General features: G+C 36.4%; 2 protein-coding genes across 4 annotated transcripts in view; one reads left to right on the forward strand and one right to left on the reverse strand.

The window, feature by feature from the left end:
- The window catches only part of clcn6 (chloride channel 6), a 526,148-nt gene that overhangs the window by 106,600 nt on the left and 406,174 nt on the right, over positions 1–13,374 (forward strand). The gene's annotated exons all lie outside the window — the stretch shown is intronic.
- prdm16 (PR domain containing 16) overlaps positions 1–13,374 on the reverse strand; it is a 323,538-nt gene that overhangs the window by 21,858 nt on the left and 288,306 nt on the right. For all 3 annotated transcript variants that reach the window (XM_079896433.1, XM_079896434.1, XM_079896432.1), the window contains one exon: positions 7,145–7,282. In XM_079896433.1, the coding sequence (XP_079752559.1) occupies positions 7,145–7,282 (138 nt within the window). The remainder of the gene's footprint in view (positions 1–7,144; positions 7,283–13,374) is intronic.

The following is a 13,374-nucleotide window of genomic DNA, read 5'->3' on the forward strand; positions in this document are numbered from 1 at the left end:
GTGCCCCGCGCGAGGATTTCCGTGGGACTTTAAATATATACACCTGTTTTTACTCGCTGTCTTCTGCCACACACATTTAGCAGATATTTTAAACGATTTGTCTTTGCGTTTTTAAAGACTAAATTCATTATTTGCGCCGACAGAGTTACAGAAACACGCATTATGTCGCCTGAGACACTTAACCGTCTATATTCAACAACAACAACAAAAATGTAACCTTGAATATCCTATTCATGAATAGGCTAACCATTACGTGTATAGGCTGTGTAGCCTATTATAATTAATAATACACTGCAATAGCGTTTTTGCGGGTTGCTGTTCTCCAATTATTCTATTTTTTTTATATAGCCTACATCATAATAATAGCCTATGCAATAATTCAATCCAAAAACGACAATAAAGCATACATTGTAGCCTATATTATTTCATGTATTATAACATTATTATAGATCTATTAAAGATCTACAGGATTCCGGTTTGATCAACGAATTAACCAAATATAATCATCGCATATTTTCAGAGGAGAGTTTGTTGCTTATATTGCTTTATAGATGGTTGTTACACATTGACGAAATTAAACGACTAATTATTTCAACTGAAAATTATAATTCGTGCATCGGATATTATCTATTTCTATCGTTATAACGGTTTGTTATTGTCAGTTTTTAGGCCAAAATATGAATCAACAAATAACTAAAAGAATAAATCATGTACAATCATTGGAATTACATATATAAAATAATTACATCACACATGACATTAAAAGTATCACAATGCAGGTGCCAATCTTTCAATGTTATAAGGCTAAGCAAACAGACTGAAACTTGCATTGGTCTAAAAGATAAAAGTTGGATGTCAAATTGTGCTGTAGTCCTATGGCTAGTTGTCATTTGCTGTGGGTGGAATGCCTTCCTTTCACCCCTAAAGCAATCTATTATGATGGGGCTAAGCTGTCTCTACAGTAAATCTTTTCAGGATCTGACAGCACTGAGAGGGCCATCTTGACCCCCTCACAATGCTTTCAAGTGCTGGGGGCCGATGCATCATCCATCACTTAGGTGACAATAATCCCCTGTCTGTCACACACACACACACACACACACATACACATTCTTATAAGTGCAAGCATGACACACACTGATGTGAATATATAAGGAAATACAAATGTAAAAATAACTTTTGTTTGGGTGTGCATGTTCGCCTGCCATTCAAAATGCAGTTCTGATTCTGACATGATTCACTAAGACAAGATCAGAACAAAGTTCATCCTATCTTAAGCAACTCTTTGATCAAATGCCAAAACCTTATAAAAACTAAACTGCATGACTAGACGCCAGGGATTTTTTTTTACAAGTTCCTCTCTAGCAAACATGTATATAAATTATATTGCATTTATCAGTCAGTAGCTAATAAGTAATTGAATGCAGACAATTTCAGATTGTTTGAAAATGATGAAAGTGTTACATACACGCACAGTAAGTTTCTGTTATTTACATATATATATATATATATATATATATAATATTACCATGAACATTAGTCAAAAACATAAGACTGATTTTTCAGTTCTGACCAAAATAAATAATTTAGCCATCTTATATTAGTGGAATGTTTGTGTGTGTGTGTGTGTGTGTGTGTGTCCTGGTAAACCTTACGTTGTGGGGACCAAGTGTCCCCACAAAGAGAGTAATATCAGAAATCTTTGACATTGTAGGGTCATTGTTTGGTGCAAACAGCTTATAAATCATATATGATGTTTTTTTGAAAATGTAAAAATGCAGAAAGTGTTCTGTGAGGGTTGTGTTTAGGGGAAGGGTTAGTGTAGGGGAGAGAATATACAGTTTGTACAGTATAAAAATCATTATGTCTATGGAAAGTCCCCATAAAACATGGAAACGTGTGTGTGTGTGTGTGCGCGCGTCCTCAGCCCTTCAGAAACAGAAGGCTATGGCATGGCAGATCTGGCTGTGCACTTCAGTGTTTCTGACAAACAGTTTAAGTGCATCTTGAGAGATGAGGGAGGGGGGGTCAGAGGTCAACAGTCTTGCTGAATGGACCACGCCATTGTGCAAAAGCAAGAATACGTCCACCAGCTTTATGCCTATTGTCTCAGAGCGCATAGTTTGATCCGAAAACCGGATTACACTTTCTCAGCGCAAGTAGATAACATCAGATTATGTGTTCCAAAGCATTCTTAAAAAATATACTTTTACACAAGGACACCTTTATACATAAACCTACACAATCTTTATAAACATTTCTTTTTTTTAAATTGGCACTTTTTTGATTGGTTCTCACCTTCAGAGTTCATTTTGCACCCTTTATAATAAAGCTTTTCTTAAAGCAAAGTGTTGTAACTAACACCCTCGCCTTGCTACAGCACAAAACTGCTATTTAGAACCATTCACACCTCAAATGACAGCCATAACATTAAAAAAGAGGAAAAAAACACATTAAAAAGTAAGGCCTAAAATTGTGAAGTGCACCGCTACACAGTTGAGTCGTGTTTTCAGGGGCCCGAACACAAAAGACAAATGCGTAAACAAGTAAATAAATGATCCAGGTTGATTTTAAAAGGTTACAGGCACATCAGAATTTGCTGGGCGTGTGCATATTTCCATACGGCTCATGCATTGTGCATGTTCAAATAGAACAGCAAAGTACAAAGTTCAATGAATTATGCATTTTTGCATTGTGTCGCCACTCTGAATAAATAATAGGCTGTTGTCCGTAAGACTGGGAAAAACGTGTACAAAAGATAAGAAAAGGAAAAAAAAAACAAGCAAAGTAGGAGAAAGTAAATAGAAAGCATGTATTTAGTGAGGCGATTTTAGCTGGAGATATTATTCTCCTGTGGGCCCAGCGGTGGCCGTTCATTGAAGTCAAGCGACTTTAATGATTGGGTTTTTTAGTTGAAGTCAATTGGTGGTTGTCAGTCTCAGAGGTTGTCCCTCCTCTCCTCCTGTCCTCCCCTGTTTGTTAGCCTTGTGTTTTACGTGTCAGCATCTAAAACTACGATGGCCACACTAGTTGCCCCTGTTAGTCAAGAGACAAAAGCTTAGACTTTGACTTGTTCCACGAGTCAATCAGCTTGTTTGAAGGGAGACAAACAGCCTAAAAGTGGCAGAATAATAACAAGGAAACAGATCCACTTATGCATATGATCTAAAACACCCCCCACCAAAATGGCACACTTAAAGGAACAATTCAGCCAAAAATGAAAATTCTGTCATCATTTACGTGACGTTCCAACTCCTATGACTTTCTTTCATGGAATGCAAAAGGAGTGAGGCAGAATGTCCTGGCTCTAAAATCTCACCCATGTTCTCATAGTGAAGCATCAAGAAACATTGTGTTAGGTTTGGCATGAAAACATCATTAGATTTCGTGCTTCATTGAATCTCGAGCTGCCATATTTGAATATCTGAGAACACAAATGAGATTTGAGTTACCCCAGCTATAACCAAAATATGTTCTAAGAGCGTTTTGCTAATGTTCCCATTAAACTGTATTTCTGAATGTTCAAAATATCCTTTTTTTTTATTGAGCTAACGTTTTAAGCACATTTTTAAACACCTGATAACTTGGAATGAACGTTCTGTTAACGCTATTGGAAGAATGTTTGTTTATGGGAGAGTAGATTGAAGTTTTAGATCTCCTCCTAACCCAAAGCTATCAAATGACTTCAGAAGTTTTGGAGTATAGCACACAAGTGGTTGAGACATTGTTACATGTTCTCACTCCCAACTTGTCACCTATTGACACTTGGTCAGGACCCCTCAGCTTCACTTTTTAACGATGTTAAAAACATTTTTCGACGTGCAGGGTACTCCATTGCTTTCAATGAGAAACCGTTAGCGCCATACACAGACAAGGCATGGGCGTGGGAATGTCATGATGAAAAACCTACAATTATTATTGTGCCATTATGACATGTTGAAGTGTGATTCTCAATTTAATCAGCATGATTTTATTTACATTTATTTTATTTACTTTAGACCCGTTTGAACACGTAACCCCACCCCTAAACCTACCCATTTGTGTATTATAAAACACAGTATATAACAGGCAGATACAACTACAGGCACACTTTATTCAAAAAGTACAAATATACAATTGCAATTCCGAGGCCAAACGATTGATTTGTGTGAAGAACAGACCCAAAAGAGATCACTGTCTCCATCCGCCGTAGATCCAATGCACACATTCAAAAAGTGCCGCCCAAAGAAGCGTTACGTCAGCTTTGATTGTGAAATGTACAGTAATTGGCTCTTGTATGTCTCGTGACTGACTGTGTCATGCTAAAGAGTTGTGCTGCGTCCGAAATCGAATACTGTCTGAGTAGGTGCTACATTTGAATTTGAACTTACTTTGCGACCATTAAAAAAGTACGTTCTATTTAGTATGAATATGTGTAGTATGAATGAGAATCGTATGCACTCTTCAGAATCTGGCCAGAAGTAGCAGGTCATCTGGAAACTTTTTGCCTACGTTTTTCGAATACTATGTATTTAGACATACTACTCTTTTGGCGTGCTGGTTTTCACATACTATATAGTAGGGAAGTATATGATTTTGGACGCAGCGTGTATCTTTTGAATTAGATATTCACGGAGAAGGATTATTTTTAGCGATTAAAAAGGTCCACTCTGTTCTTCACATAAAAATATCGAATGGCTTCAGAAGACTTGGAATGCAACAGTTATTTGTAATAATTGTATACTGTTTTAGGTCAGTTTTTGCAATAAATAGCTGTGACTGTACTTTTATTCGCCTGTTGCGTGTTTTATATTGTTAAGAAGTTATATAGAGTGGGGTTATTTGCTCCAGAATATAAAAGTGTAAATATTTATAAAATCATTTCAACTTTTACAAATGCAAAGCATGAAATGTGTCTTGATTTGACGCACAACACGAAAAACAATGCTAAAAGGGTGCGTTAAAAAGTGACACCGAGGGGTCCCGACCAAGCGTCAATATGTGATGAGCTGGGAGTGAGAACGTGCTGTTTATGGTGTTTATTTAGTCATTTATGAAGCTTCACAGTCTCCATCCACATTCTTTTTCGTTGTATGGAAAAGAGCAGCTAGGACATTCTGCCTATTGAAGAAGAAATAAATTCATTCAGGTTTGTAATGACAAGAGGGTGAGAAAATATTGACCGTGTTATCATTTTTGGTTGAACTGTCCCTTTAAACAAGAAAGTGAGCAATATAAGCTAGATAAGGCAACCACCAAGGACCCCTCACTTAATCAGTTAGATATCATGTAAGCAAAGGAAACAATCCACACTTAACAACAACTACACAAGAGCTTCATGATCAGATTAAGACCTCCGCAGTAGTTGCATCAGCACAATTCCTGATAGGATTTGACTGAACAAAGCCCTCCGTACAGTAAACACACGGCAATCTTTCCGGCTAGACAACGAGCCTGTTATGAGATCTCCGGCTTTATGAGAGATCAGATATCTTATCTCAAACAGACAACTGCTCGTCTTTTCAAAGGAAGCAAATAATTGAAGACAGTGGATTACAAGATTCAGGAGTGTCCAAACTCGCTTTGTACGTGATTCGTGTAAATGACTTCTGAGTCACTTCCTCTGAAAAAAGACTGGGAACAGCCTTCATCAAACAATAGGCTGTTTTTATCTATTGTCTAAGTGGTGACATCTTGACAGCAGCGGGTCCTGTCCACATCTTCCTGACAGTAGCGTGCTCGCTGTCTCTTCAAGCTTCTCACAGGATGCTCATCATAAAGGCTCATGATGGGGATTGTCTGATATACTCTCAAAAAAGGCTCAAACTGATACTAGACTGTACAGTAGGTACCCCATCCTATTATATGATACCTAACTACCCAAATAAGCATGTGATCAAACAGTGCTCCCGCAATACATATTAACAACCTGCGTACATTTATGACTGCAGTAAACGCTCTGCTGCGATTTTAGAATTGATGCATTCACTGTAGGAGGATCGTTAATAGGAGCACTGTACAATAATCGTGGTATTATTAGACATTTACATCATAAACTGATTTATAAATGCATCGTTTCGGCCTTGGATGCTGATTGGTCAATTCAACGTTCTAGACATACTAAAATACACAACTGTTCAAAACTTTAGGTTTAATAGGATTTTTTGGTTTCACTTTATTTCAATGGCCCCTTAAACACATTCTGTTGACTATAAGTAACATTGCACCTACATGTCTACTAACTTTCATTAGAGTGTTAGTAGAGTATTAGTAGACTGGTAGGGTTAGGGTTAGTAGAATAAGTTGACGTAGTTTCAGAGTTACTTATAGTCAGTAGAATATCTGTTGGGGAGCATCAAAATTAAGAGTTTGCAAATATTAAGCTGACAGTCTACTAATACTCTACTGAGAGTTAGTTAACATGTAGTTGCAAAGGTACTTATAGTCAAACAGAATATTCAAAAGGGACCATCAAAATAAAGTGTTACCGATTTTTTTTTTTTTTTTTTAGTTTCTTATGCCCAAAATGCTGCATTTATTTGATTAAGAATACAGTAAAAACAGTAATATTGTGAAGTATTATTACAATTGTAAATAACTGTTTTCTATTTTAAAATGTAATTTATTCCTGTGATGCAAAGCTGAATTTTCATCGTCATTACTGATGTCTTCAGTGTCACATGATCCATCAAAAATCATTCTAATATGCTGATTTGGTCCTCAAGAAACCTTTATTATTATCAATGTTGAAAACAGTTGTGCTGCTTATTTTTTTGTAGAACTCATGATACTGGTTTCAAACATGTATTTGAAACATTTTTTTGTCAATTTTTAAATGTAAATTTACTTGGTTTGGTTGAGCTGTATTTTAAATACACATGGTCACGGCATGACCTCTCAGATCATATTACTTAAAATAATCTAAATTGTCACAAATTATCAAAAAAAAACAAAAAAAAAAACATAATTGTCAAAATTATTTCAAAACAGTGTGTATAATAACTAGTGAATTAACAAATTGGTACAATTAATGAAGGAAATGCACTTTTGGCATTGTGCATTGCTCCCCAGAAACAGTCTATACAACAGCTCGAGGGAGTCCAATCAGACGGTGGAGACGACAGAAAAGAGACGTGACATAAACGAGTGTTTACTCTCAGCTCACCTGGTCTTCGCTGATGTGGCACATGGCCAAGTTGTGCTCTTCATGGGACGGGGCTGTGCGCACATATTTGAGCCAACTCCCACTGGCCTCCAAAGCCCCATCCAGACAGAACTTCACATTGCCCATGTTGTCCATTACCTGGAGAAAGAGAAACACAATGCATTTTAAAGGGTGCTGTCATTAAAACATATCTGCAGACAGTGACTACAAAGATAAGTGACGTAATATGTAACAGACGTCATATAAAGGAGCAGCTAGTAAAACATGAGGTTACACATTATTTCCATTGTCCACTTTAGACACTCTACTAATTATAACTAACTTTGCAACTAGTCTGTGGTAGACTGTTAGGGTTCGGGTTTGTAGAATAAGTTGATATGTAGTTGCAAAGTTACTTATAGTCAGTAAAAGTCGGGGGACCATAAAAATAACGTGTTAGTAGATATTAGGCTACTAATACTCTTTTGACTGGTAGTTGACATGTAGTTGCAAAGTTACTTATATTTAGTTGAATGTCTAAATTTCTAAAGTCCACTTTAGACATTCTACTAACTATAAGTAACTGCAACTACGTCAACTACCAGTCAATAGAGTATTAGTAATCTGTCTGCTTAATATCTGCTTAATATGCATCCATTCTAACACTTTATTTTGATGCTAACACTACAGACATTCTACTGACTAGAAGTAACTTTGCAAATACATGACAACTTCTTCTACTAACCCTAACTATAAGTTTGAGTGTTTGTTGACATGCACAGTAGTTGCAAATAAATGAGTTAGTTCACATTGTTGCCAAGTAGAATGTCTAAAGTGGACTATCGAAATTATGTGCAACCAAAAGCAATTTCCTTTATCTGTAGTTTACAAGAATCAAATCTATTTTTTTCCTCTCTGCTCACATTGTTATACATCGAAAGGGGGGATTTAAACATTGAAGACATCTTCAATGCCGTGTGAAGCCTCAGAGGCTCATGTTGATTAACTTTGGTTAACCTGACACTACTAGGGAAGTAGAGTTTGAGGTGTCTGGTTACTTGTCAAGGGAAACGGAGAGAGAGATGGAGGGATTGAGAGAGGCAAAGTGAGACAGGATGTCAGGAAATGACCGGAAGGAGAGTGGACGCTGTTCTCTCGTGAGATTTACGGCGCTCTTTTGTTGATATATTACCCAGCAAAAGTGAGAAATGCCACTGAAAACTGTGGAGTCTCTCTTTGAAAACAGAAACTCTGTGTAAATGTTTGCTTCAGCTCTATGAAGTTGAAACCAAATATCAAGTGTGCCGTGAGCGATTAAGACAGAAACGGAATATCCACACAAGTGGCGTGAATCCGTGCTAATAAATCTGTCTCTGGGCCCATGTTAGCCCTGAACTCCAGAGTGATTATATTCCAGCACATTAACACTCACAGAGGGCTGTAGTTGGAACATCTATACGGATTTTAATCAAGACAAATGAGTTTCATAGTCAGTTCAAATCATTTTGCAATCAAATATTTACTTCTTTGCAAATATTTATATTTGACTAAATTGCATTGCTTCTTACAGTAACATATTTTTGAGGAAAGTTCATCCTAAAAGTGCTTATACACTTTTTTATGTTTTCCATGCTTGTTAAAACTTTGATTGTATGTCTGAACATTTGAGTGTGTTTGTACCTCTCAAACAGATACACACACATTGATAACACTTTTCTGGGAGCTCTGATGCATAATGCCCTATAATGCTATTCATAATGCCTTGAAGCCATTTATTATGCTTTAAACGCCTTATCATAAATAATGCAATACAATTTCAATACTGTCAACATTAACATTTTAGGTTAAAAATGTTAGAAATATATATGTAAAGGTAGATAAATAAATATATATGGGAAAGTAAAATATATTTTAATTGTGTGACTTTTCCATTTGTAATCAACTTTTGCCTTTACTAATTCCTTTAAAAAGTCCTACATCGGGGCAAATGATTTTTAAATGTATTACAATTTTAAATGTAAGTATTTCATGTGGCCTCACAATTAAAAATGGGCTCATGAAAGATGTGCATAATCATTTTAAACAAATTAGTAAAAATGGTTTTCAATGAGTACATGTAAATGTTCTAAAAAATATAGCTCATGTTTATGAATGGTTACACCTTAAACAAGTATAATGCATTGTTGTTGATCATGTGTTAAACAATATAATGAATGGGGAAGCATTACAATGTCTTATAATGGTGATTCCTTCATGTACTTGACAAATGACTGACTTTCTTTTAAATGTCAGAAGTTGTGTTGGGTGTGAGAGAGCAAGACGCACGTGTGAAGTTTGTTGAAGCTGGATAGGGACATGTTCACATCTTCTGCGTACAATTTACCAATGTGCACATTTCAAACATCCACAAATGAGCAAGAATTTAAAATCAAGATAAATGAGTTGCAAAATGGTACAGTGTTCCCAGATAAAAATGGAAAAATGTAACATGTTAAATTTAAACATGTTACTTTGAGGAGGGATTGAGGCTGTAAAAGGGTTTACAAACTCTGTTTCTCCAGGTGCAACAGTGATTTACACACATCGTAATAAGAGAAACATAACCTACAGTATATATTTATGAGTGGCCTTTGCTAAGGCAAGCACTACTATTATTATGGCATTTGAACAAACCTCTAACCCTAAGTATTCAACTTCGGCATGTCGCATGTTCATGTGCTGCAAACAAATGATAACTTAAATTGGCTGTGGCTTTCTGAGGAGAGGTGTGCTTTTAGTTTTCCGACTAAATATGATCAAATGATTTACACATGGTGGAAGACAGAACAGTATAAATAGGCAAATCAGACTTGCTTGAAAGGATATCTATACCCTAGAAATCAACATCCAGGCAACCGCACAGACCCAGCCTAACGGATGTCATAGTCACACCTAGCTGGAAAACTGCTTTATAGATGAAATGAAGTGATCTAATATTTGATGACCTTTATAACGTACAAAATCAACACTGAACTGACTTCTGCTGAACAATAGAGCTGCTTTACAGCCCGAATGAACTCTGTTCGCATCATTAAATCTGCTTTGAAACAATCTGTATTGTTTAAAGCGCTATATAAATAAAGGTGACTTGATTTGACTGTCCACTGTCAATAGTGTAGCGATGTATGAAGCACCGCTCACACAGAAGTCACTATCAAACCAAGCAGCTTTCTGTTGGTCAACACAGCAAATTCGTGTGACCAACTTGAAAAAAGCGTTGGTAAATTTCGCCCTCACGTGAAACTCTGCATTGTGCAGATTCCTATTGAAATGACTGGATTTTGCCAGTGAAATGTAGCAATGGTAAATGTAAGTAACCACACCTTCATGAACTAACACTGTACACTGCAAGCGACTAAACTTATCTCTCCCATTCTAATCAGTTAAGCTCTTTACAATACGAGCATACAGACGTGACATGATACATTCAAATCCAGGGGCGACTTGAAATCAGGTAAGGTTTTTTCCTCTTATCTCACTCTCCCTTCTAAGTTTCAGGCCCATTTTCTCTCTCTTTCTCTGCTTTCCCAAAAGTTTGAAGGGTCAAATACCAGAGGGACGGCTCTCGAGTCTGCTTTGGGGTTAAGGAGCCCCTCTGTGCCGTTTTAAGAGCCCAATTACTCCCATCAGGTGTGAGGAACTGCCTTTGCAGACGAGCTGGTACAAAAAACACACACACACATGTGCCACTGGGAGTGTTTGTGCCACAAGGTGAAGAATAAGTGTGCTAAACAGCTTCAGCCAAGCCGTATTTCTAAAACGTCGACACCTTCACAGGCTAAACGGGCACGAGCGAGTAATATAACGTGATTTTAGTTAGTCTTGTTGCTGAAGAAGAACAGAAAGAATGAAAGGCAAGAAAGCACGGTAAGAACGGGAGAGTGAGATGACCTCTGACCTCGATATGGAGCTAATCAAAGACAGAAAGAAGGGAGAAAAAAACAATGAAATAGACAGAAACTTAACTGACCTGGTTTCAGGTACACACACACACACCCAACCAAATGATGAGCACAGACACTTTTGTTTTTGATGCCATTTTTATGGTTGTTCCCAAGCAACTGATGTGCATACATATTTTACAGTGGCTTTGAAAGTGGATCATCTAGTTATGTTTATAATCATATTGTGAAAACTATTTCACTGCTGCCAATTTTTTCAGTCATTTCTTATGTTTTGGTTTGTGTCTATCATGTTCCAATATGCCTTTATTTACTCACCCTCATGTTCCAAAACAACAGATATTTTTGAAGAATACAACAAAAAATGTTCCACAGAAGAACAAAAGTCACACCGCTTCGGAGCGACATGAGGGTGAGTAAATCATGACAGTATTTTGGTGTCACCTGTCAAGCTCTCAAATCCAAAAGTGGGAGCGAATTCCTTTTCAGAGCAATTTAAGCGCAAAGCATATTATTCTCCCAGGAATCCATCTCAATCAGGTACAAAATGTGCTAAAATAGCACTGCGTTATCTACTTCACTTCTGTTCTGTTCAAATAGGTCTCCTTTCTATGCAAATGCGTGTCTATATTCGATGTGCGCTGTTTGCCTGAAATTCATTTTAAAAGAAATGTTTGTGTACATTTTCTAATGATCATGGCAGCAGTAATTCATCAAATGATGGGGAAGAGTGCTATTACCACTGATGATTTGGATGTGTTGGATTTTAAAGAGCTGATTCATGTGTGTATTGCAGTGAAGTGATGCTGCACGATCCCTGTGAAACACACTGGTTCAGATCACACTGCTGTTTGTGTGTTTGCGGCATCACCTGATTTGCATAATTCCTTTAGTGAATCAAAAACAATGCTATCAGCGGGCTAAATTCATTCTTGGTGAATTCCTCCCTCATTTTAATGGAAATTCCTCCCTCGTTTTAATATCCCTCCGTACAGAAGCCCGACAGGATATATGATAAGACGGACCCTGAATTGAACACTTTTGTTTCTCACAAAGGGAGAAGAGGGAAATTCCCCTACAAACCCTTTTAAACCGGCAGCTGCACACACACATGCTGTCCACCTTTACGGCGTACAGCTCCTCAACCTGCATGACTGATGTAGTGTGCAAAGTGAACATCTCATAAAACGTCACCTGCAGTCAGGCCTACATGTACCTGTAACATATCAATATTTTACAACGCCAGCAAACGCCATTTCTGCAGCCATATATAACGGGGGCCCGCAAACACAAAGTATTCACACATTATTCATAGTAATAAAGGTCTGAAAACATGTTGTGCTTCTTGTTGTGGTGCTAAAGGAAAGCTGAAAAAGCGTGGAAGCATTTCTTTAAGTGCGAGGGTTCTTGTGAAGTGTTTCATTGATAGTTGCGTGCACTGCCGAGAAGAAAAACACATTGTGTTGAAAGTTCTTATCTCTCACCTGTGTGTGTATTTATGTGAAGCAGGGTGTGTGTGAGTTTGTATGGGGGGGGGGGGGTGAAAAATTGAATATTGAATGTGAAAAATTTTACTTTTTCACATTCAATATTGATATTGAAACGATGGCATTAAGACACCTCATTTCAATATTTCATTTCATTTCAATAAGGTTTGGGGTCAGATTTATTTTATTTATTTATTAATTATAATATATATATATATATATATATATATATATATATATATATATATATATATATATATATATATAATAAAAAATTAATTAATAAAAAAAATAAATATATATATATATATATATATATATATATTTATTTATTTATCTATTTTTAATGAATTAATTTTTTATTATTATATATATATTTATTTGATTATACTTTATTTTAAATTGTAATAGTATTTCAAAATGATACTGTTTTAATGTGTTTTGAGATCAAATAAATGCAGCTTTAGTGAGGATAAGAGACTTCTTTCAAAATTAAAAGATGTGCACAATGTAAACATTTCATTTACTCAAAACATTTTTGAAATATTATTCTCAGATCTAAGATTCCATTAGCCTAACTGTGGATGGGATTGCAAATATGTTGGCGCATTGATATAAAATTGACCTAATTCTATTCTATTTAAATATGGAATTTTATTAGGCTTTCATTTGAAATTCTTTTTTAATGTATTGATAATTAGACAAGATTTCGTAAGTGCAAAGCCGTCACAAACGTCTCAGGAGGTGTCTGTCCTCATTCAGGCTTGAGCACTTCAGAAACGGGGGACGCTGAGAGAATTCTCTGTGCTTGTCACCCTCATTG

This window comes from Squalius cephalus, assembly GCF_949319135.1.
Source record: "Squalius cephalus genome assembly, chromosome: 16".
NCBI classification, from domain to species: Eukaryota; Metazoa; Chordata; class Actinopteri; order Cypriniformes; family Leuciscidae; genus Squalius; species Squalius cephalus.